Here is a 22,734-nt window from a genome sequence, read left to right on the forward strand (position 1 = left end):
GAGAGAGAGAGAGAGAGAGAGAGAGAGAGAGAGAGAGAGAGAGGAGAGAGAGAGAGAGAGAGAGAGAGAGAGAGAGAGAGAGAGAGAGAGAGAGAGAGAGAGAGAGAGAGAGCAAGCGGTGTAATCTTCAGTAACGCACTAACAACTTGCTATAGCCTATACGCAGTTTTGAGTTTCCTCGAGTTTCCAAAAGCAAATCAAGGGCGCATCATATGATGGTGGCCGCGCTGGAGCTGTCGGAGGGACCCGAGCATCAAACTTAAAACGGGTAGGCTACCTACATATTGCAAGGACGGTTGTGAGACCCTCTGGTTTGATGTTTTGCAAAAAACAAAAAAAACAAAAACAAAGCAAAAGAGAGAATGCACCAAGACAGATTAGGGTTTTTTAGTCTTTTAGTTGTCACGGACCCCCAATGTCCCCATCCTACACCCAAATGACTGCACAACACATTACAATTACAAATCTAAAATTCTATTAAGTTACAATAATTATGTATATATATTTTTTTCTACGTATATGTAGTCGTGAGATAGCGTTAGCTATATTTTTTCTTTTTTTTCTTACTGTTAAATGTATTATTTATTTATTTGCGTATTTATTAAATTTTAATCCCATTTTTATTTATTTATATTAATCATTTTTTAATGTATTTATTTATTCTAATCTAATTTAATATGTTTAATAGATTGATAACTCATTTCTCATTAAATGATAATCATTTATTTATTTTAATTGTTTATTTAATTATTATTTACATTAATTAAAAAAATTTTTTTCCACGGACCCCCTGTGACTTCCCGGGCCCCAGGTTTAAAACCCTAGAAGCTGTATGTTTATTTTTATGTATTTTATATTGTGGCTGAAGTCACTGGCACACACATTCAAGGGTAACACTTTATTTATTTGACAGGAAGTCCTGTTCCCCATGCACATTATTATAGTTACGGTAACACTTTACAATAAGGTTCATTTATTAAACATTAGTTAATGTATTAACTAACATGAACTACAATACATTTGTGACTGTTTTTGTTAATCTTTGTTAACGTTAGTTAATACAAATCCAGCTGTTCATTGTTTGTTCATGTTAGTTCACAGTGCATTAACTAATGTTAACAAGATTTTAATAATGTATTAGTAAATGTTGAAATTAACATTAACAAAGATTAACAAATGCTGAAGAAGTATTGTTCATTCTTAGTTAATGTTAACTAATGTAGTTGACTAATGAACCTTATTGTAAAGTGTTACCGTTATTACTATATGTGGTAAGGTACTAACCCTGAACCTACCCCTAAACATAACCTTAACCCATGTAGTTATCTTATATTAACCAGTACTTTCTTAGCTAAGTGTTCACGTAAGTAAATGCACTGTAAAATAAACTGCAACCCATTCAAGTGCTGTTTTTTTTTGCGATCAAATGTTTATTGAAATAAATAAAAGACCAACAATAATACAAACAACTATACAAGGCATCTAATTACAACAAATCAATACACATATATTTTAAAACAAAACAAAACAAAAACAAGGGGGAATTACTCAAGTTCAGGAGCTCAAATGAATGAGTAAACAGAACTGAATCAAATTAAATTAAATCAGATCAATTGATCAACCAGTCTTTCAGTGACTACAAAGTGTTTTCTCATTTGCACCATTAACTCAAAGCTCTAAGAGAATCACATCCAGAATTGTAAGAATCCAATGTTTAACAGAAAGTGAATGATCAGGGTTTAATACAATAATCTTTTTAGCAGCTGTGAGACCCGGCAGTCCAATGCCCATGCAAATTATTAATATTCAAGCTTGTCAGCTTGGTTAATAACAAGGCGGGCTCAGTTACAGGCACCGTTACAGAAACCAAATTAGACAATCTGGCTATACCAGCAACAGGTGGACACTCCAACATCACGTGTAGGTGCACCTTCAGCACACGCCAGGGGTTAAATACGTTCTATGTACAAAATTAAAATGCATTTGTTGGTGGTCGGGATTACGAGAGGCCTCCTTTATATTTACTCAAACTCCAAAGTAAAGTCTGGGTTGAAATTCGGGGAATCACATCTCCACAGCCTGTCTAATGGCAGTTTATCATAGGAGGCCTCCAGAATAAAATGATATAATATGGACCAAGCCTCTATCATTCCTTTGCGTAGAAATCAATTTATACAAGGGGTGCACAGGCAAAGGTTGTTGCCAAGGTCACTGTATGCTCCGAGGGTCCATCTGAGCTGTAAATAGAAGCTGGTAAACTGAAGGAAGTGCTGTTTGTCTGTGTGTATCAGTTGCACATCTGCAGTGGCTTGTTTCCAGCTGTTGGGTCACAGTGGGCCTCTCAGTTTGAGGCCTCAAGGCAAAGGCTCATTTGGCCTGGTTCATAATCCATCATAATCCATTCAGCATCTTCATATTAATATGTGTTTGTACACTATACACATCTACCCCACTAAACCTGAAATGTTAAGATGCTGCCTTAAGTTTTTAGGTAAAAACCAACAACAAGTTCTTTGCAACCATATCAAATGACTTTTCCAATGAAACTGAAAACTCTGGAATTGTTGTGACAAGTTTAATTTAATGATGTTTTTTTTTTTTTTTTTTTTTTCACACTGCTCTCTTTCTCTGCCATCAAAGATTTTTGCACAGTAACCGCAGGAATTACTTCTCTGGCGTGTTTGAATGTTGTTAAATCACAGCGGGTCTTATTTGCTTAGAAAATAAATTTGAACTGAGTTTAGATTGCAAGACATTTTTTTATAAAAAAAAATATATATATAATGAATAAATGAATTATTGAGTGAGTTTATCTCATTACTGATTAGGACTACATCTGTATATGCAACACTATATCTGCAAAAAGCTACCAAATAAAAATGAATAGACTAAAATCTTGCAGAAAAAAGTTTAATCCAGCTCAAGATGGTTTGTCAGTTTTCTCGTTTTAGAGGGGTTTGGGCATTTTTCAGATGCTTTTTTCCTGTATAGATTATGGTCAAATCACTGCAAGGAGTGACTTTGAGTGGCTTATTGTACAACAGCTGCAGCAATAATGCAATTGTAGACATGGCAAGTTTTATTTTTGTAGTACATTAGACATATTGTTTCAAAGCAGATTTACAAAAAGAATTGACACACACACACACACACACACAATAATTACGTCTGTGGAAGCAATGACATGTGCAAACACACCCAATGACGGGATATCAGTGGCTGGATATGTGACTAGAACCTAGAAACTGTTTCTCTGAGGGCAGCTGATATCCTGGGTCAAGAGAGGAGCATCCTGACCCGAGGAAAAGCCCGACCTGTCTTAATTTAATCTATCCGCCCGCTGTTCTTTGAAGACATGTTGAAGCCTGGGGGTAGAGCTGAGCTGACCATCACTTCTGTGACCTGATCATTCCTCCACAACTTCAGAGAAGAAGCTAACAAAACAAGAGAGGTTTTCAGTCGGCAAAACACTGCTTGACTAAACAGATTATTTTACAGAGAGTGACCATTTTTAGTTGACTTCAAGATTGAAAATAATAATGACCACTTTACATTGTGTTCACATAATTAATAATTCATGGTAACACTTTACAAAAGGTTTCATTAGGTAACATTATATTTAACTACATTTGTTGACATGAACTAACAAAAAGAACAATAGGTACTTCTACAGCATGTATTGATCTTATTACTGTAAATTCATTTACTAATACATTTTTAAGGATTATCTGTTAATATTAGTTAATGCGATGAACTAACATGCAGAAATATCAAACTATTGTTTTGAAAAAAGAAAAAGAAAGACTACAATAAATAAATTGTACAACTTTTTTTGGGACATGTGACCATGTTTTTTTCTTGATGAAAGTGGACTTTTAAAGTTTTAAATGTACCTTTCACTGTATTTTCCAGTGCATTTGGCTTGGAGCTATTTTACAACTTTTCCAAGAATAAATAATGGTTGCATAATGTTGAAGTAACGCATTTGAATTCGCACAGAAACATGCATTATCCTTAACACTACAAAACAAAAAATCTGTCAATTAAAAGAAAAGACTTAACATAACATTAATGCTTTCGCATTGCATTGCACAAAATCTTATTTGATTTTAATTTTAACACATTTATTTTGTATTGCTTTTATGTAATGATAATAAGATAAGATAAGATTATACTCAAACTTTACTTAAAACTTAGTAAATGAGTTACTTATTATTATTATTATTATTATTATTTTTAATTATTATTATTAAATGCTTGTAGAAGAAAAATTAGTTACTTAGTGACGCACACCAAACGATACAGGTTCTAATACAGGTTTCGTTCTCTAGTGCCATCTAGTGCCATCATTTACACACCGCGCGCGGAGTATTAACCAAACACGTGGAGGAAGAGCAGATGCAGAAGGTCAGGTAATAATAAACTACTAAAACATTACAGAGGTATAATTGCAATTCTAATGTAGTTAAAATGATATGATGCATACGTCAGTGTTATTTCCTACAAACGTTTCGCGCTCGTGCTGCATTCACGTCGGTGTTTTGTTTCCTCATCAAACCCTCGAAGTGGAGAGTAAACTAAAGCCAGAAAGGAAGTAGATTATAGATATTCCTGACAGTAACATTATCTAATTTGAGCTCTAGCATGTGTTATGAACGTATTAATGTTAATCAGCACTCCAAATAAGTTCTTCCTCAAGTACCAATTATCAAAAAACAACTACTCTTTATTGTAATTTTCCAAATAATTAATCATTTGCTACTGTCAACAATATAGCGTCCAACTATATATTCAAAAATGTATTATAAATATTTTAAGACTCCACTGCATCAGATAGATCAGATGTCAATCAAATGTAGGGGCTATTTATTACATGTTTAGTTATAAATGTTATTTTTAGCCATCTAGCCTAATGAATCACAAATATTAATAATCTGTTCCAGTTTAGTTTTCAGAAGACATATAGGCCTACCTACCCAGCACTGGCAACTTACCCAGATGTATGCAAACAGTGATGCAATTATTTAATAATCACTTACATACAGCATTGCCCGCAATAAATAATAATTTTCTTTGGCATTTATGCAGATTTAAAATAGTTTGAATTCTGATTCATAATACTTACATACGAAATGGAACATATTAAAGAACTAGCAAATCCATGCAGGTTTGGATAAACTATTCGAATCATTTTGTATTAATATGTGTTGCTTAGCTAAGATTTTTGTTTGTCAGTCTGTCGAAAACAAGGTTCCTGTCAGTTTGGACCAATAATACTTAGACCAGGAAGGTGGGAGCACCTGTGTGGTTTGGGTGTTTTTTCTTAATCATTAGTTAAACACACACACACACATTTGGCAGAGGCATTTAAATGAAAAATATTTCCCTGTGGACAGTGAGGCATTTAACACATTACTTCCTGTTTGTCTGAAGCTGATTATTAATCTCCCAAATATGAGTAGAGCACAGAAAAACAATTTTGTTGTACTGAACATTCACAAAGTTTTATTAGACAAATGTTTATTAAACCTAAGCAACTTAAGTTTTTTTTTCTTCACAAAGAAAAACGTTTGAAATGGCATTTATTATATATTATCTGGTAACACTTTACAATAAGGTTTAATTTGCTAACATTAACATGAAATAACAATGAATAGCACTTATTTGTTAATCTGAGTTGATGTTAATTCAAACATTATCTGTTAACATTAGTTAATGCACTGTGAACTAACATTTTTATAAGCTAACATTAACAAATGTTAATAAATACTTTAAAAATAAATTGCTCATTCATTCATGTTAACCTTATTGTAAAGTGATACCAATTATCTTAAGATTCCTCATTGGGCCACATTCAAATATATATAATATAAATATAATATATATAATAATAATACATTAAATTGATTGATATTTGTTGCAAAGATGTATAGAAACTCTAAATTGAATTGAATTGAATTAAGACTTTAAGAGTTATTTGTGATTAAGCAATCCATGATGTTTCGTTCTCTAGTGCCATCTAGTGCCATCATTTACACACCGCGGAGGATTAAACAAACACCTGGAAGAAGACCAGATGTTGAAGGTCAGTTAATGATTAACTACTAAAAAACAGTGCATTATCTCACAAGTTTTGCTGCTCTAATATAGTAAGTCTGATTTGATGTTATGGTCAGTGGTGGTATTTCTTGCTGATGTTTAGCACTCGTGCGCTGCAGTCTTCACATCGCTGTCTCCTCGTCAAACTGAGGTGGAGAATGAACTAGTAAAGCCAGAAAGGGAAAAAATAGATATCACTTTCAGTGTTATCTAATATGAGTGTGCTGTATTAATATGAATCATCTCTCAAAATAAGAATCACTTACAGCCTGCACAGATTTCCGCATTGCCTCCTCATTGGCTGTGGAGCGAACGCGTGTGTGGAAGACTGTGATCGCTCTGATATTTTCTGAAAATTATGGAACATTACACAATATTTTTATTCCAAGGACATAATGCATCACTTTGTATTTTCTATTCTATTCTATTCTATTCTATTCTATTCTATTCTATTCTATTCTATTCTATTCTATTCTATTCTATTCTATTCTACTGAAATTAGAGCGGAGTATTAAAATGTAAGAAATATCTATGAAATACAAGACATATTTATTATCATATGCACAGTAAAATACCATGGTTTTGACCACACAATGAATCTAAAATCTAAAAATTGAAATTTGCATAAATATATTTCAGTTGTTGAACAATGGTATAACAATGGTATGTACCTTTCTGCTGGGGTGTTGAAGAGAATGCAGAGGTTGAAGGTGGTGAGGTTGGTGATGAGGATAATGATGTTGGTGATTGGTTGGTTGTAGGTGAGGTTGATGATGAAGAAGATGAAGGTGGTGAGGTTGATGGTAGAGAAGTTGGAAATGAGGATGGTGAAGAAGGTGCTAAGTTTGATGATAAATAAAGTTAAATAAATATTAAAAACAGAATTAGATATTTATTTATCAAACAAATCCATGGTTGTAGTAGTTATATCATTCATTAGCTAATTAGTTGGCTAGCGCTAATTTAAGATAAGGACTAAACTGGGACTGCCTTCATAGACACATTCGATCACTTCTAATTAACAAGTTACTGATTAATGTGGAGATACTAGTGCCCTCTCTAACTTGCAAACACTTGTGGAAAGAAATGTTACAGATTTGTCTTTTTTCAGGCACTGTTGAGCTGATTCTAGTGGATGTATATTTTATGTTGAGAGTAGTCTTACGTAGCTGGCATGTTTGAATGTAGTCAGCACAGCAGTCTCCGGCTGTGACGCAGTACTCATCACAGTAACACTCCTGTGTGCAACTGTCATTCCTGCCAGCACAGCAGAGCACTGTGGGTCCTGAACACAGGGCTGAAAGATACAAGACATGAACACAGAAAGCTCATATAACAAAGACGTGTATCCCGGGCTAATCTGGGACTTTGCTTTTCTAAACTTACACATCTGATGCTAAGATGGTTTTGGCTGTTCAGCAGCTCTAGAAGAAAGTCATTGTCCAGCTTAAGTAAGTTTTTGATTGATTAATTTACGTTATAAAAATCATTAGTTATTAAGTTAGGGGCCGCTTACACGACACCGTTTTAACTGGAAACCAAAAACTTTTAATGCGTTCTGGTGTTTTGGTTGCCTGAGAATGCAAACTTTGCATGTTTTTTAAAAACGAGTTTTGAAAAAAGAAAAAAAAAACGATACCGTTATCATCTCCGTGTAAACTTCATAAACGTGAATCTGTGAAAACGGTGATGTCATGCACATGTGTATTACGTGGTTAGTCTAGGCATGCACGTTTTAATGCATATGTGCGCGGGTGTGTAGTTTTTCTTTACAAAGTGACAGCCAATTACTTGCCAAAAAAGTTTCATGGCTAGTAAAGTCACCGGCCATTGGCAGGTGAGGCAAAAAGTTAGTTTTAGGCCATATGCCGCTGACAGTTTAATTGTGTTGAGAAATAATTCATTTATTTGCATTTTCTGAAGAGTTTTCAGATTCAGTATTTTCTCAGCTGAAGGAATAGAGCTAATGATTTTTACATTGTATTAAAAATGATGTAGTGCACCCTTGGCTTTTTTCCTCTTATTTTTTGATAAGGTGGAAACTATGAAAAGTAGACCTATTGATGTGTGTGACAAATGTGTATTATTTATGTGTGTGGGGATTTTAAAGGGGTGGTTGAATATGATTTTACTTTTATAATCGTGTGTAATGTTGCTGTTTGAGCATAAACAACATCTGCAAAGTTATGAAGCTCAAAGTTCAAAGTAAAGGGAGATATTTTCTTTTAAAGAAATTGCTTTTTAAGGACTACAACAAATGGCTGGTGGGGACTTCACCACATTCCTCCCGGGTTAGTGATGTCACGAACCCTAAAATTTACATAAACCCCGCCCCCCGGGAATGAGATTAATAGATTATCATGACAGAATATGCTAATCAATGACTAGAAGACAACTACACATAAGCTACATAAATTCATCAACTAACCATTCAGAAATGTTGTCTACATGTTGTCACTTCTTCCTAAATCATTCCATCATTGTCTGACTCCGGTTTGAACATAAAAGGCTAAACGTTTTTGAAATGTTCAGTGTGTGTCTGTGTGAGGTTATTGAAGCTGCCAAGTGCGAACCATAGACTGTAAAAAATAGGTGCAAACACAAGAGCTCTTGTAGCTCCGCCCTCTGTGCCGGGAGCAGCAGCTCATTTGCATTTAAAGGGACAGACAAAAAACGGTGCGTTTTTGCTCTCCCTCAAAAAGTAAATATTTTAACATGCTATATAAAAATATCTGTGGGGTATTTTGAGCTAAAACTTCACATACACACTCTGGGGACATCAAAGACTTATTTTACATCTTGCGAAAAGGGCATTATACCACCCCTTTAAGTAAAACATGCAGTACACATCAACACTATCTACATTTCTTAGTAAAATCTGACTAATGAAACTAATTAAAAAACCATAAGATGTGTATTTTTTTGTACCGTAAATAAATCCACTAATTGTTATTTAGAATCCAAAATGATTTTATGACCATGGTACCAATTGCATAAAAAACGGAATTAATTTAAATCTTTAATACCTAAACTGAAGAAATGTTGGCTAGTAGAAGCTGACTTTGCCGGTTGATAACAGACCCACTACAGAGCGTCCGGTGAGAGACTTATATCAGGTATTCGGGAATAACCCATTTATTGTCACCACAACTCAGTACACTGAATAACCTCGACTTTGCATGTGTGTGTGGTTTTCTATAAATACAGATATAAGAAAATAGATAAGTACAAATAACAATAACAAATAATAGTAGTCACAATAAACATAGTAACAGTAATCTCCACAATGAATATTACATTACTATGATTAATATAGTACAATAGGAACAAATGTGCCATTATATGGAAAAATGCACTGATAAAAAATGATTAATACTGAGCGGTTGAAATGCGACACCTATGCGTGCTGAGGAAAGAAATGGAGCCGCTCTGTCTAGCACATTAGTGCGCATGCGCCCAAAGCGTGCTTTAACTCTAGAAGTGAGCGATATATATATTACATAAACCATATAATGACTAAAAGGTACATAGATTATGTCTTCTAAATATAACAACGAAATACCTGAGGAAACTAGTATGCAAATATACACACGAACATCTTTACGAGCTAGTTCGCATCGTCACTCGCATACATTAACTTTTCCACATGCCGGGCTATTCAAACGTTTATAAACTAAATAGAAAGCAATGTAAAAACAGGCTGCTACTTACTTTACAGGCACGCACACAACTTTAGCAAAGGTAAACACTACACTAAAGTAGCTTGCATCCATCCGCTTTCCCGATCGTAAGACTCGATTCAGTGGGCGGGAGCACTGACCTGCACGTCTTTTCCGCGGCGCGGATTGGCCCGCTGGACGGATGCTGCGACGAATGCGTCAATTTTGTCATATAACAAAGGAACTGAGACACTTGAATATAACACTAATGGTGGCCTTTTTTACAGCCGCCCCCAGATGTCCGTAAGGAAATATGTACAATAACAAAAGGCCTATAACATATACCACTCAAAATAGCTCTAATCTGGTATGGCAGGCAATTGGATGAGGCGTGCGACTGGGCGTGTGTACGACCTCTCTCCTACGTTAATTTGAGCTGTTCTTACTCTGCTGTCTACTCCGGGGAATACCCTTGACACCTGGCCCACCGGCCAGAGGGCTCTTGGCAATTGGGGGTCAACGATCAGGACGATGGTGCCAACCTGGATGTCAGATTTCTCATCCTGCCACTTCTGGCGGGTCTGAAGGCTTGGTAGGTAGAACCTGATGAATCGCTTCCAGAATTGGTCGGCAAGGACTTGACTATGCCGCCATCTGCGTCGACTGATCAGTTCAGATTCCGGATAAATCACAGGAGGAAGTGATGAATCTGGCCGCCCCATCAGAAGGGAATTTGGTGTGATGGGGTCCAGATCGGAAAAATTGGATGAAGTGTAGCCCATTGGCTTGGAATTTAAGATCCCCTCGATCTCCACCAACATAGTGTACAGCACTTCGAAGGTGACAGACTGGGCGCCAAGTGTTGTCATCAAGGCCTGTTTTAGGGATCGAATCTCTCTTTCCCAGCTGCCACCAAAGTGTGGAGAATTAGGGGGATTGAAGTGGAATTGTATTTGCTGGCTTGCCAGCTGCTCTTGCAGTTCTGGGACCATAGCTGCGTATGCTTCTCTCAGTTCTCTCTCCCCTCCTTTGAAGTTGGTCCCTTGATCCGATAAAAGCTCGAATGGCTTGCCTCGTCTTGCGATGAATCGCCTGAGAGCCATGAGGAATGAATCAGAGTCGAGACTATGAAGGACGTCAATGTAGACTGCCCGGGTAGTGAGACATTTGAACAGGATGCCCCATTTCTTCTCGTTTCTGCGACCTACTTTAATAGTATATGGACCGAAACAATCCATTCCTGTTGAGTAGAAGGCGGGCTTGAATAAACGTAATCTGGCTGGAGGTAGGTCTGCCATTCTTGGTACCTCAGGGTTTTTTCTCCACTTCTGGCAGTCCATACAAGCACTCTGACACCGTTTGATGGCCTCTCTGCCTCGAAGAATCCAATATTTACGCCGAAGCTCGGCAAAGACTCTTTCAGGGCCTGGATGGTGGAGTTTATTGTCGTAACTCTGTATGAGCAGTTTAGAGACTGGGTGTTTCGGGTCTAGGACAATGGGGTGCACTGTATCTGGATCTAGATAAGGGCTCCAACGTAGGCGACCTCCTACTCTGATCAGCTGAGTCTCATGGTCAAGTTCAGGGGCAAGTGTCTTTAATCGACTGCTTCTGGAAAGTGATTTACCTGCCTTTAACTGCTCCAGTTCAGAGGTGAAGCACTCCTCCTGAGCTTGCTGTAGGACACTGATTTCGGCCATTTTGTAGTCATCAGCTGTCTGACTATTGCCTGCCGCCCCATAACAGGCCCTGGATTCAACTAGCTCTTCAAAAGTCTTAAACAGGCTGATGTCAGGGAATGACAAGCTGGCTGCGAAGCAGGTAAAGAAGCAGGGAACTGTTTTACGAAGCTCGTCTTCATCTGCAGCCACAGGATGTGGGATTTCCGGCCACAGATTTGGAGGATCTTTGAGAAAGGATGGCCCTTGGTACCAAAAGCTGTCTGATCCCAGCTTATTTAGGCTCTTCCCTCGTGTTATATCGTCTGCTGGGTTATGAGCTGATGGTACATAACGCCATGTGTGCCTGTCTGTAATATCCTGGATCTCAGCGACTCTGGTTCCGACAAACACTTTATATCGGCAAGAGTCTGACTGCAGCCAAGTGAGGACTGTGGTGGAGTCAGTCCAAAGAGTGATTTGGTTTATGGGAAGGTTCAGTTCTGTTCTGACTACTTTAGCGAGCTGTGCCCCAGTCAGAGCAGCACAGAGTTCCAGCCGAGGGATCGATTGCTGTTTTTTGGGTGCCACTCGTGATCTGGCTGTGAGGAAGGCAACCTCTACCTGCCCATGTTGATCCTCTGTGCGGAGGTAGGCGACTGAGCCATAAGCACGCTCAGAGGCATCACAGAAAACATGTATTTCTCTCTGACTCATGTCTGTGTCTCTGAGTGGGCTGGTGTAACACCTTGGAAGGACAATGTGTTGCAAAGCAGGCAACTCCTCCACCCACTCTCTCCAGGTCTGTAGAAGATCTGCAGGTAAATGTGGGTCATCCCAGTCCCTTTTCTTATCCCAAAGGTGCTGCACTATGAGCTTGGCTCTGGTAGTGAAGGGAATAAGATAGCCCAGAGGGTCGTACTGACTTGCCACAACTTTGTAAATGGTACGCATGGTAGTCTCAGTGGTTGCTATGGGACGGTACTTGTAGGAAAGCGTGTCCGTTTGGTGATTCCAGAGAAGCCCCAGTGTAGATTCCTGGGTGTTGCTCTGCCCTTGTGAAATCCAAAGTTCAGTGCCATCTGATCTGGCCTCAGGAGGTAAATGGCTTACGATAGAGAGCTGGTTGCTGGACCACTGCCTCAGGTCAAAACCCCCCTCTGCTAATAAGCTCCTGAGTTTGTCAACAAGAATCTTTGCTTCTTCCACTGAGGAGAAGCTTTGCAGACAATTGTCGACGTAGAAAGACTTCAGGACAGAATGGTGGACGTCTTCCCCAGGATGGCTATGGTCATGGACATGTTTTTGTAATGCAAAGATTGCACAGCAAGGGCTGCATGTCGTGCCGAAGGGGAGAACCTGCCATTCATAAACACTGGGTGGATCCTGTGTCTTTAGATCCCTCCAGAGGAATCGCAGGAGTGGCTTGTCTTCTGGAAGCAATCTAATCTGGTGGAACATCCCCTTGATGTCACTGCTGATAGCAATGGAATGTTCTCTGAATCTGAGCAACACTGCGAGAAGAGATGGGCCTAACACAGGTCCAGGGAGCAAGAGCTTGTTAAGGTTTTGACCCTGATATTGAAATGAGCAATTAAATACAACTCTGTTCTTCCCATTGTGTTGGACCAGGTGATGGGGAATGTACCAGGTGTTAGTTGAGCATGCTTCAGCACTTGGTTCCACCCTGACTGCATAACCTGCCTGCTCTAGTTTCTGAATCTCTGCAGTGTAGGCAGATGCTTGCTTTGGGTCTTTGGCCAGCCTTCTCTCTGTGGCTCGCAGATGAGGGAGAACAGCATTTTTGGGGGCCTTGAGGTCTGGCATGTTCTTAACATGCAAAAGTGGTGTTGCATAGCGCTTAACACCATCCACCTCTACTCTCACTGTCTTGCTCTCCAGAATTTCCACTGCTTCCTGGTCTTGTTTGGATCTTGTGCTCATCTTTTCACTTTGCCAGGGAAGCACATCTATCTGCCAAAGTCTCTCCACTTGTTTGAGAAGATCAGTTTCTGGAGATGCCATTGAGGTGAAAAGACACTGTTGTTCAGTGACCGCATGCTGCAGGTGTTGTACAGGGCCCTGCAAAGTCCAGCCGAGACGAGTCTTGATGGCTGCTGGTCCCCCTGGGGGGCCTAAGCGGATTGGCTCCACTGACGTAATGAGGTGGGGGTAGTCTGATCCGATGAGCAGGACAGGGCGAACTGCCTCTAAATGGCTCAAAGGAAGCCCTCTGAGGTGGTGGTATTTCTCCCGTAAGCTCTTAACCGGGTGTGTATGTTCAGCAAGACTCAACTGCTGTGCTGTGAATGCACCCTTTATGTGATACAGTTTGCTGGGCTGAGACAGGGGGGAGATGTGAAAGGACACTGCTGCACCAGAGAGCATTTGTAATTCCTGCCTGATTGTGCGAAGTGGAAGATCTTCTGGCTGACCTTTTAAGCCCAGCTGTTTGGCAGCATTGTGCAGAAGGATGGTCCTCTCCGATCCATCGTCCAGGATAGCATAGGCTTTCATCTTGTGTGCCCCGTTTCGGATAATGACCTTGACGATCTTTAGAAGAACCTTTCGGCTGGCAGGGGGCTTACGAATGAGAAGTATCTCGTTTGTAGTGTTGAGAAGGCAGGCATTAGCAGACGAACCTTCATTCGGGGTAGTCTTTGGGATGTCTGCACTCTTGGGATTGATTGCATGAAGGACCAGTAGGTGGCGTCCATTACACTGTTTGCAGCGCATTTTCAGATTGCACTCTGAAACTTGATGATTCCTCCCACAGCGCCAGCATCTATTGCAGTCTCTTATCCAGTTTCGTTTCTGGTCAACGGTAAGCTGCTTAAAGTTGTTGCAATTGTTGAGGGAGTGTTTATGGTGGTCACAGTAAGGGCAGTAAGGGGTTGAAGCAGGTTTGTTGGCTGTAGGTGCCATCTTTGTCTGTGGAGGTGCTTTCTCTGTGCCAAAAAGAATGGTGGCACTTTTAGCGAATGGTTTAGAGTCTCTGATTACTTCTCGTGTTCGTGCTGGATATCCACGACGACTAACTCCTACAAACCTTGATGTGTCCTCCTGCACTTGAATTTCATACTCTAGCCACTCTGACAGATCAAGAAGGGTAGGTATTGGCACCTGGTGAGGATGTGCAAAGCGTCGAAAACTTGACCTGAGGTCATGCGGCAGCTTCCCTAGGAGCCGGGAGACATGGGAGCCACACTGCAGCTCAAAGGTGCCCTTCCTTCCTAGTTGCTCTAGCATGCCAACGAGGGAACGAACCCTGAGGGCGAAGAGTCGGAAAGCTTTAATGTCCCCACTGGCCAAGTTTGGACCATCCATGAGCTCTGCTATACGTTGCAATGCGAGCTGATGAGGCTGACCGTATTGCTGATCCAGTGCTGCCATGGTCTTTGTGAAGGGTTGTTGTGAATGACTGTACGAATCAGCGATAAGCAGTGCTTCCTCAAGTTTGAGGTGGTCAGTGAGTATTTGGAATTTGAATCTCTCCGTGGCTGTAGCTGGGAGAATGTTTTCCAGTGCTATCTTAAGCCGCGAGAATTCTCTAGGATTCGAATGTACAAAGTCTGGAATTGTGGGGGACGGACCTCTGTACATCTGCTGTAGCTCCAGTGGAACTGGGCTGCATGCCCCGCCTGGCAGGTGAGAGCGTTGGGCGGATTCAAAAGGTTGAGGGGCTGTGTTCTCTGGCTTGTATGATGCATAACGACTCGGCCTATAAGGCGTCTCAGTTTTGGGGTAGGCTCTTTCCTCCCTTGAAGCATCCCACCTGTCCTGTTCGGAGTGTGACGTGTGGTGGGGAGAGTGTGGCTCTGCTCTAGGGATAGCTATTGTAGCTAGGAAAGCCTCAGAACTGTGCCTGGGCTGATCTGATTCAATAGACCTGAATCGTGGGGCTGACACTGGTGTGAAGCTCTTATCACTCTGTTGTGTTCTCAGCGAACTGCGTGGCGCTGGTACAGGTCGCGTAGGGGTGGCAGGAGGAGAAGACTGTGCTGCAGGCTGTCGCTGCTCCAGTTGGATCTGTAGCTGCTGCATTTGTCGTTTCAGCTGAGAAAGTTCTTGTGAGTACTGGTCTTTTTCTTGCTGCATCGTCTGTAGCAGATTGTCATGGGCAAGGCGGAGATCCCTGTTCTCACGCTGGAGGATGCTGGTTCCCCATGGTTCATTATCAGACCACTGTAAAGGCCGATCAGGCTTTTTGCACAGTAGCGATGTTGGAGTGATACCAGCTGCACCCTCTGGTTCTGGGCTGGAAGGCACTGTAGGATGAAACTGAGAGTGTGGTGACATGGGTTCTGGAAACAGTCTTGGGAGAGTGAAGCCACTGAGGTCATACTCTTCATATCGTGCGGGGAGGGCTGTCTTCCTCCTGACACGCACGACTGGCTCATCCTCTTCATACTGTGACATCTTTCCGTAGTAAATCTGGGGCTCCGGCTCGAAGGACCATGAAGAAATGTTGGCTAGTAGAAGCTGACTTTGCCGGTTGATAACAGACCCACTACAGAGCGTCCGGTGAGAGACTTATATCAGGTATTCGGGAATAACCCATTTATTGTCACCACAACTCAGTACACTGAATAACCTCGACTTTGCATGTGTGTGTGGTTTTCTATAAATACAGATATAAGAAAATAGATAAGTACAAATAACAATAACAAATAATAGTAGTCACAATAAACATAGTAACAGTAATCTCCACAATGAATATTACATTACTATGATTAATATAGTACAATAGGAACAAATGTGCCATTATATGGAAAAATGCACTGATAAAAAATGATTAATACTGAGCGGTTGAAATGCGACACCTATGCGTGCTGAGGAAAGAAATGGAGCCGCTCTGTCTAGCACATTAGTGCGCATGCGCCCAAAGCGTGCTTTAACTCTAGAAGTGAGCGATATATATATTACATAAACCATATAATGACTAAAAGGTACATAGATTATGTCTTCTAAATATAACAACGAAATACCTGAGGAAACTAGTATGCAAATATACACACGAACATCTTTACGAGCTAGTTCGCATCGTCACTCGCATACATTAACTTTTCCACATGCCGGGCTATTCAAACGTTTATAAACTAAATAGAAAGCAATGTAAAAACAGGCTGCTACTTACTTTACAGGCACGCACACAACTTTAGCAAAGGTAAACACTACACTAAAGTAGCTTGCATCCATCCGCTTTCCCGATCGTAAGACTCGATTCAGTGGGCGGGAGCACTGACCTGCACGTCTTTTCCGCGGCGCGGATTGGCCCGCTGGACGGATGCTGCGACGAATGCGTCAATTTTGTCATATAACAAAGGAACTGAGACACTTGAATATAACACTAATGGTGGCCTTTTTTACATAAACCATGTGATTGATTGGAATATGACTTAATTAATGTTAATATATTTTACATACTATTAATACTTTTTCATATTTTAATATTGTGCATACAAATAGAAGACATCCATTTTCAAGTCCGCTGCTCTCTTTCACAAAAAATATGTCCAGATTTAATAGTTTTGTCCTATTAAAAAAATTATAATATGACGTTTTCTAAATAGGATATTTAAAAACTGTTTATTTTTATCCTTCTAAACAAACTTCTCATACAAACAACCACAATAAATATGTCACAAGTTGTAGTCACAAGAATAACACAAAATGATGGACCACTTGTTTTAAGTTCCTGCTAGTTTTTTTTGTTTGCTGTGTTTCTCATAGAACTTTATCTGAAGCACACCATCTGTCTTACCTGAAACCTGGCTTCTGCCATTTTGGACCAGGAGCAATAAGAGAAGCCAGGATTGAGCACACGAGACCTTCATCTTCCAGCTGAGCGTGTATGGTGGTTTAGGTGTTTTTTGAGTCAAGCATTAGTGAAATACACACCCAGAAGCATAATTTCCTTGTACTACCCCATGTATGTCATTCAAGTTCAGCTATGGAAAATTAGGAATTTAACATTAACAGGGGTTTTCCCAATGCGTCTGAAGTAGAATACCAATCTTCCAAATAGGAGAAGAGTGCAGTACTCTTCTACTGAACACTGCTGTAAAAATCATTTTTACCTTAATGTTATTACCTGAATTTTATGTTCCTCACACAAAGCTAGTGCATGACTTGAGAAAACATGGAACATAACAAGGGTATTTGGAATTATTCACATTACACAAAACATTTTTATGGGTGCATTCTTCGGGGCATTCCACTAATCATTATCTGATGCCAAGTGTCATAGCAGAACATGCGTGCCAGGCTGCAGGTAAGAGGAAACTATCTAAAGAAAAAAAGAGTGTGGTTTGTGTGGAAAGATTACAAAATGCTCTGAAGGGATGTTATATAATATATGAAGAGTTCAGATGCAAAAGCCTCTAAATGCCATCTGACATTTTCTTCCAAAATGATCATTTTTATCAAGCTCGTATATTTAAATTAAGTAATTTCACTTAAATGACAATTAATGGGTAATTTTTCTTGCCATTTAAGTGAAATCATTGAACTTAAATATACGAGCTTGACAAAAATGATCATTTTAGAAAAAAAATTTCAGATGGCATTTAGAGGCTTTTGCATCTGAACTCTTCATATATATACCCAGAGCATTTTGTAATCTTTCCACACACACACACACGCACACACACACACACACACACACACACACACTCTTTTTTTAGATAGTTTCCTCTTACCTGCAGCCTGACACGCATGTTCTGTTATGACACTTGGCATCAGAAGAATAAGTTCTACTCCAAAGAATGCACCCATAAAAATGTTTTGTGTAATAATTACAAATATTTTCTATGAACAAAGTAGATAAAACATTAAAACTCAGAAGACATTTACAAAGTTTTATTAAACTACATTAAAACAAAGGTATTTATTAAATATGCAAAATAAGAGACCCACCGCATTCACAAGAATTGGTAAAGTAGAATTCTGGACTTTGTACTTAAAAAGGACAACACCAATTTGTTAAATAATTTTACACTTATGTAATGCTGAATAAAGATGAATACAAATATCTGAACAATTACATGATGTTGCCTACCTTTTGAAACAGGTTTTATTATATTATGGTATATTATCATGCATATCATTTGCTGAAAATGCAATTCTAGAATGCACTGCAATGAGCTTAGTGAAAAAATACATTTAAGATGGAAGACAGGAGAACATAATTGTAAATTATTTTAATTAATATAATTAATTCTAATTAAAAATAGAATAATTGGTAAGTATTTTATGTGCTATGTATTTTTGGTCATGATAGTATGTATTCTAACATCAAACTCTATTTGATGGCAATATTTTAAACTTAATAAAAAAAAAAACAATAAAAGTAAGCCTGCAACAGGCTTAAATCTGTTCCAGTGATGTTCTGTTTACTGGTGTTTTATGCTCTAGCGCCACCTACTGACAAACCACTTGAACTTGCAGTAACATGGGGATAGTCATAGCTGTAGTTCAGGAAATGAGAGTTTATGTAATATAGAACAGTGAATATCCACAAAGGTACTGATGCTCTAAAATATGGCAGATATTATATGATGTGGATGTCACGGTCAGTGATGTGTTATTTACATTAATATTTTCATAGCTGTGTCTTTCAAAACTCGTAGCCTGCAGTCTTCAGTCTGCTGTCTCCGCATGACGGCCTCCATGTGAAGAACAAACTAAACCCAGAGGAGAAGAATATTACTTACAACTCTCTAATCTAAGTGTACTGTTGCCAATGTTGTTTTTAATGCTAGTCATTGTTAATGTATTTTTTTAATGCTAGTTCAATGCCTTTTTTTTATTTTATAAACCCTTGAATTTTGGTACTGTAAAATTCTCACCGAGGAGCAGTTTTTAGTTGGCAATAAAGCAAATTTATGCAGGCAGTGATGCACTATTGAAAGTAATTTTAGGAACGAGTCTGACTTACACCTTGCACAGCCTTTAGCGTTGCTTCCTTATTAGCCCTGGAACGCACAAACACACGCATGCCTGTGGTCACTCTCTTCTTATCCGTGAATGATGTTGATGGTGAGGATGATCTAAATGAGGGGGAGGTCGGTGATGACGATAACAGGGGTGAGGATGATGAGAATGATTGAGAGTTTGCTGAGGATGAAGCTGGCGGTGTAGGGGAGGATGGTGTTGCTGGTGGTGAGGTTATTGATGACGACAATGGTGGGGATGGTGAATGTGGTGATGAAGATGGTGATGAGGATGGTGATGTGGATTGTGAAGTTAATAAGGATGCTGGAGAAAAAGGGGATGGCGATGTAGTTGGTAATGGTGGTGAAGTTGGTAATGGTGGTGAGGTTATTAACGAAGACAACAGTGGGGATGGTGGTATCGTTGGTGTTGCTAAAAGTGAGGATGATGAAGATGGTGGTATAGTTGGTGAAGTCAATGAGGATTGTGGAGAAAAAGGGGATGATGGTGTTGCTGCTGGGGATGATGAATGTAAAGTTATTGATGAAGACAATGATGGTGAATTTGGTGCTGAGGTTAGTGATGATGGTGGTATTATTGGTGTTGCTGAAAGTGAGGATGATGAAGATGGTGGTGTAGTTGGTAAAGTCAATGAGGATTGTGGAGAAAAAGGAAATGATGGTGTTTTTGTTGTTGGTGATGAGATTATTGATGATGATAATGGTAAGGATAATGAAGTAGGTTGTGACGTTGGTGATGATAATGCTGAGGATGATGAAAAAGAGGTTGTTGTTGATGAAGAGGATACTGATGATGACAGTGCTGATGGAGTCGATGGAAATGATACTTGAGTTAGCAGTGATGAAGATGGTGGAGTATTTGCTGGTGTTGATGGTGAAGATGATGAGGGTACCAGTGAGGATGGTGAGGATTGATGAGGTGAGCTTGATGAAGAAGAAAAGTATGATGTAAATGTTGGTGATGAAGATGGTGGGGATGGTGATGAAGGCTGTGAGTTTGCTGATGATGGGAAGAATGAGGAAGATGATGTAGAGGTTGCTGATAGTAAGGGCTGTGCTTGTTGGGTTGATGATGATGAAGATAGTGGGAATAATGAAGATGGTGCTATGGATGATGAAGATGGTGCAGATGATAGTGTTGAAGATGATGATAATGAAGACAATAGTGGGACTGATGAAGATGGTCCTGAGGATGGTGACGATGATGAGAATGGCGTGGAAGATAGTATTGAAGACGTTGTTGATGATGATGTTTGTGGTGTGGATGGCTGAGAATGCTGTGAGTTTGATGATGATGGTAAGAATGAGGAAGATGATGTAGAGGTTGCTGATAGTAAGGGCTGTGCTTGTTGGGTTGATGATGATGATGAAGATAGTGGGACTAATGAAGATGGTGCTATGGATGATGAAGATGGTGCAGATGATAGTGTTGAAGATGAGGATGATGATGATAATGAAGACAATAGTGTGACTGATGAAGATGGTCCTGAGGATGGTGACGATGATGAGAATGGCGTGGAAGATAGTATTGAAGACTTTGTTGATAATGATAATGATGTTTGTGGTGTGGATGGCTGAGAATGCTGTGAGTTTGATGATGATGGTAAGGATGAGGAAGATGATGTGGAGGTTGCTGATAGTGAGGGCCGTGCTGGTGGGGTTGATGATGATGGTAAGGATGAGGAAGATGATGTGGAGGTTGCTGATGGTGAGGGCTGTGCTGGCGGGGTTGATGATGAAGTTAGTGTGCTTGATGAAGATGCTGCTATGAATGGTGAAGATGCTGGAGATGATAGCATTGAAGATGTTGTTGATGATAATGATGATGTTAATGATGGTGATGAAGATGGTAAAGATGATGAATATGGTGCAGATGATAGTGTTGAAGAAGATGATGACAATAGTGCGACTGATGAAGATGGTGCTGCTGACAATGGTGAAGATGATGAAGATGGTGCTGTTGATGGTATTGAAGATGTTGATGATGACGATGTTAATGTTGGTGATGAAGATGGCGTGAATGAGGATGATGAAGCCTGTGAGGTTGATGTTGATGGTAAGAACGAGGAAGATGATGTAGAGGTTGCTGATAGTAAGGGCTGTGCTGGTGGGGTTGATGATGTTGTTAGTGGGACTGATGAAGATGCTGCTATGAATAGTGAAGATGGTGGAGAAGATGATAGCATTGAAGATGTTGTTGATGATGATGATGATGTTAATGATGGTGATGAAGATGGTAAAGAATATGGTGCAGATGATAGTGTTGAAGAAGATGATGATGACAATAGTGCGACTGATGAAGATGGTGCTGTTGATGGTATTGAAGATGTTGATGAAAACAATGTCAATGTTGGTGATGAAGATGGTGTGAATGATGACAAAGGCTGTGAGTTTGATGTTGATGGTAAGAATGAGGAAGATGATGTAGAGGTTGCTGATAGTAAGGGCTGTGCTTGTTGGGTTGTTGATGATGATGATGAAGATAGTGGGACTAATGAAGATGGTGCTATGAATGATGAAGATGGTGCAGATGATAGTGTTGAAGATGATGATGATGATGATAATGAAGACAATAGTGGGACTGATGAAGATGGTCTTGAGGATGGTGACGATGATGAGAATGGAGTGGAAGATAGTATTGAAGACTTTGTTGATGATGATGTTTGTGGTGTGGATGGCTGTGAATGCTGTGAGTTTGATGATGATGGTAAGGATGAGGAAGATGATGTGGAGGTTGCTGATAGTGAGGGCTGTGCTGGTGGGGTTGATGATGATGTTAGTGGGACTGATGAAGATGCTGCTATAAATGGTGAAGATGCTGGAGATGATAGCATTGAAGATGTTGTTGAGGATGATGCTAATGATGGTGATGAAGATGGTAAAGATGATGAATATGGTGCAGATGATAGTGTTGAAGAAGATGATGATGACAATAGTGCGACTGATGAAGATGGTGCTGCTGACAATGGGGAAGATGATGAAGATGGTGCTGTTGATGGTATTGAAGATGTTAATGATAACGATGTTAATGTTGGTGATGAAGATAGTGGGGATGGTAATGTAGGCTGTGAGTTTGATGTTGATGGTAAGAATGAGGAAGATGATGTAGAGGTTGTTGATAGTAAGGGCTGTGGTTGTTGGGTTGATGATGAAGATAGTGGGACTAATGAAGATGGTGCTATGGATAAAGGCTGTGAGTTTGATGTTGATGGTAAGAATGAGGAAGATGATGTGGAGGTTGCTGATGGTGAGGGCTGTGCTGGTGGGGTTGATGATGATGATGTTAGTGGGACTGATGAAGATGCTGCTATAAATGGTGAAGATGCTGGAGATGATAGCATTGAAGATGTTGTTGATGATGAT

The 22,734-nt window shown here is 39.7% G+C and overlaps 2 protein-coding genes across 2 annotated transcripts; both read right to left on the bottom strand.

Moving 5' to 3' along the window:
- Positions 1-6,020: 6,020 nt before the first annotated feature.
- LOC130087264 (uncharacterized) lies at positions 6,021-17,298 on the bottom strand. Its single transcript, XM_056253522.1, has 5 exons — positions 17,181-17,298; positions 7,265-7,396; positions 6,771-6,938; positions 6,366-6,448; positions 6,021-6,262 (listed from the first exon to the last, which is right to left on the bottom strand). Exons 1-5 carry the CDS (start codon positions 17,251-17,253, stop codon positions 6,173-6,175), a joined length of 546 nt encoding a protein of 181 aa, XP_056109497.1. The 5' UTR covers positions 17,254-17,298; the 3' UTR covers positions 6,021-6,172.
- A 2,169-nt stretch (positions 17,299-19,467) lies between these two features.
- On the bottom strand, positions 19,468-22,712 carry LOC130087193 (uncharacterized). Its single transcript, XM_056253418.1, has 2 exons — positions 21,436-22,712; positions 19,468-21,328 (listed from the first exon to the last, which is right to left on the bottom strand). The coding sequence occupies exons 1-2, from the start codon at positions 22,710-22,712 to the stop codon at positions 19,468-19,470; spliced, it is 3,138 nt and encodes a 1,045-aa protein (XP_056109393.1).
- Positions 22,713-22,734: the final 22 nt, after the last annotated feature.

Source organism: Rhinichthys klamathensis, unplaced genomic scaffold (assembly GCF_029890125.1).
Source record: "Rhinichthys klamathensis goyatoka isolate OS25496 unplaced genomic scaffold, OSU_Roscu_1.1 h1tg000105l_1, whole genome shotgun sequence".
Classification (NCBI taxonomy): domain Eukaryota; kingdom Metazoa; phylum Chordata; class Actinopteri; order Cypriniformes; family Leuciscidae; genus Rhinichthys; species Rhinichthys klamathensis.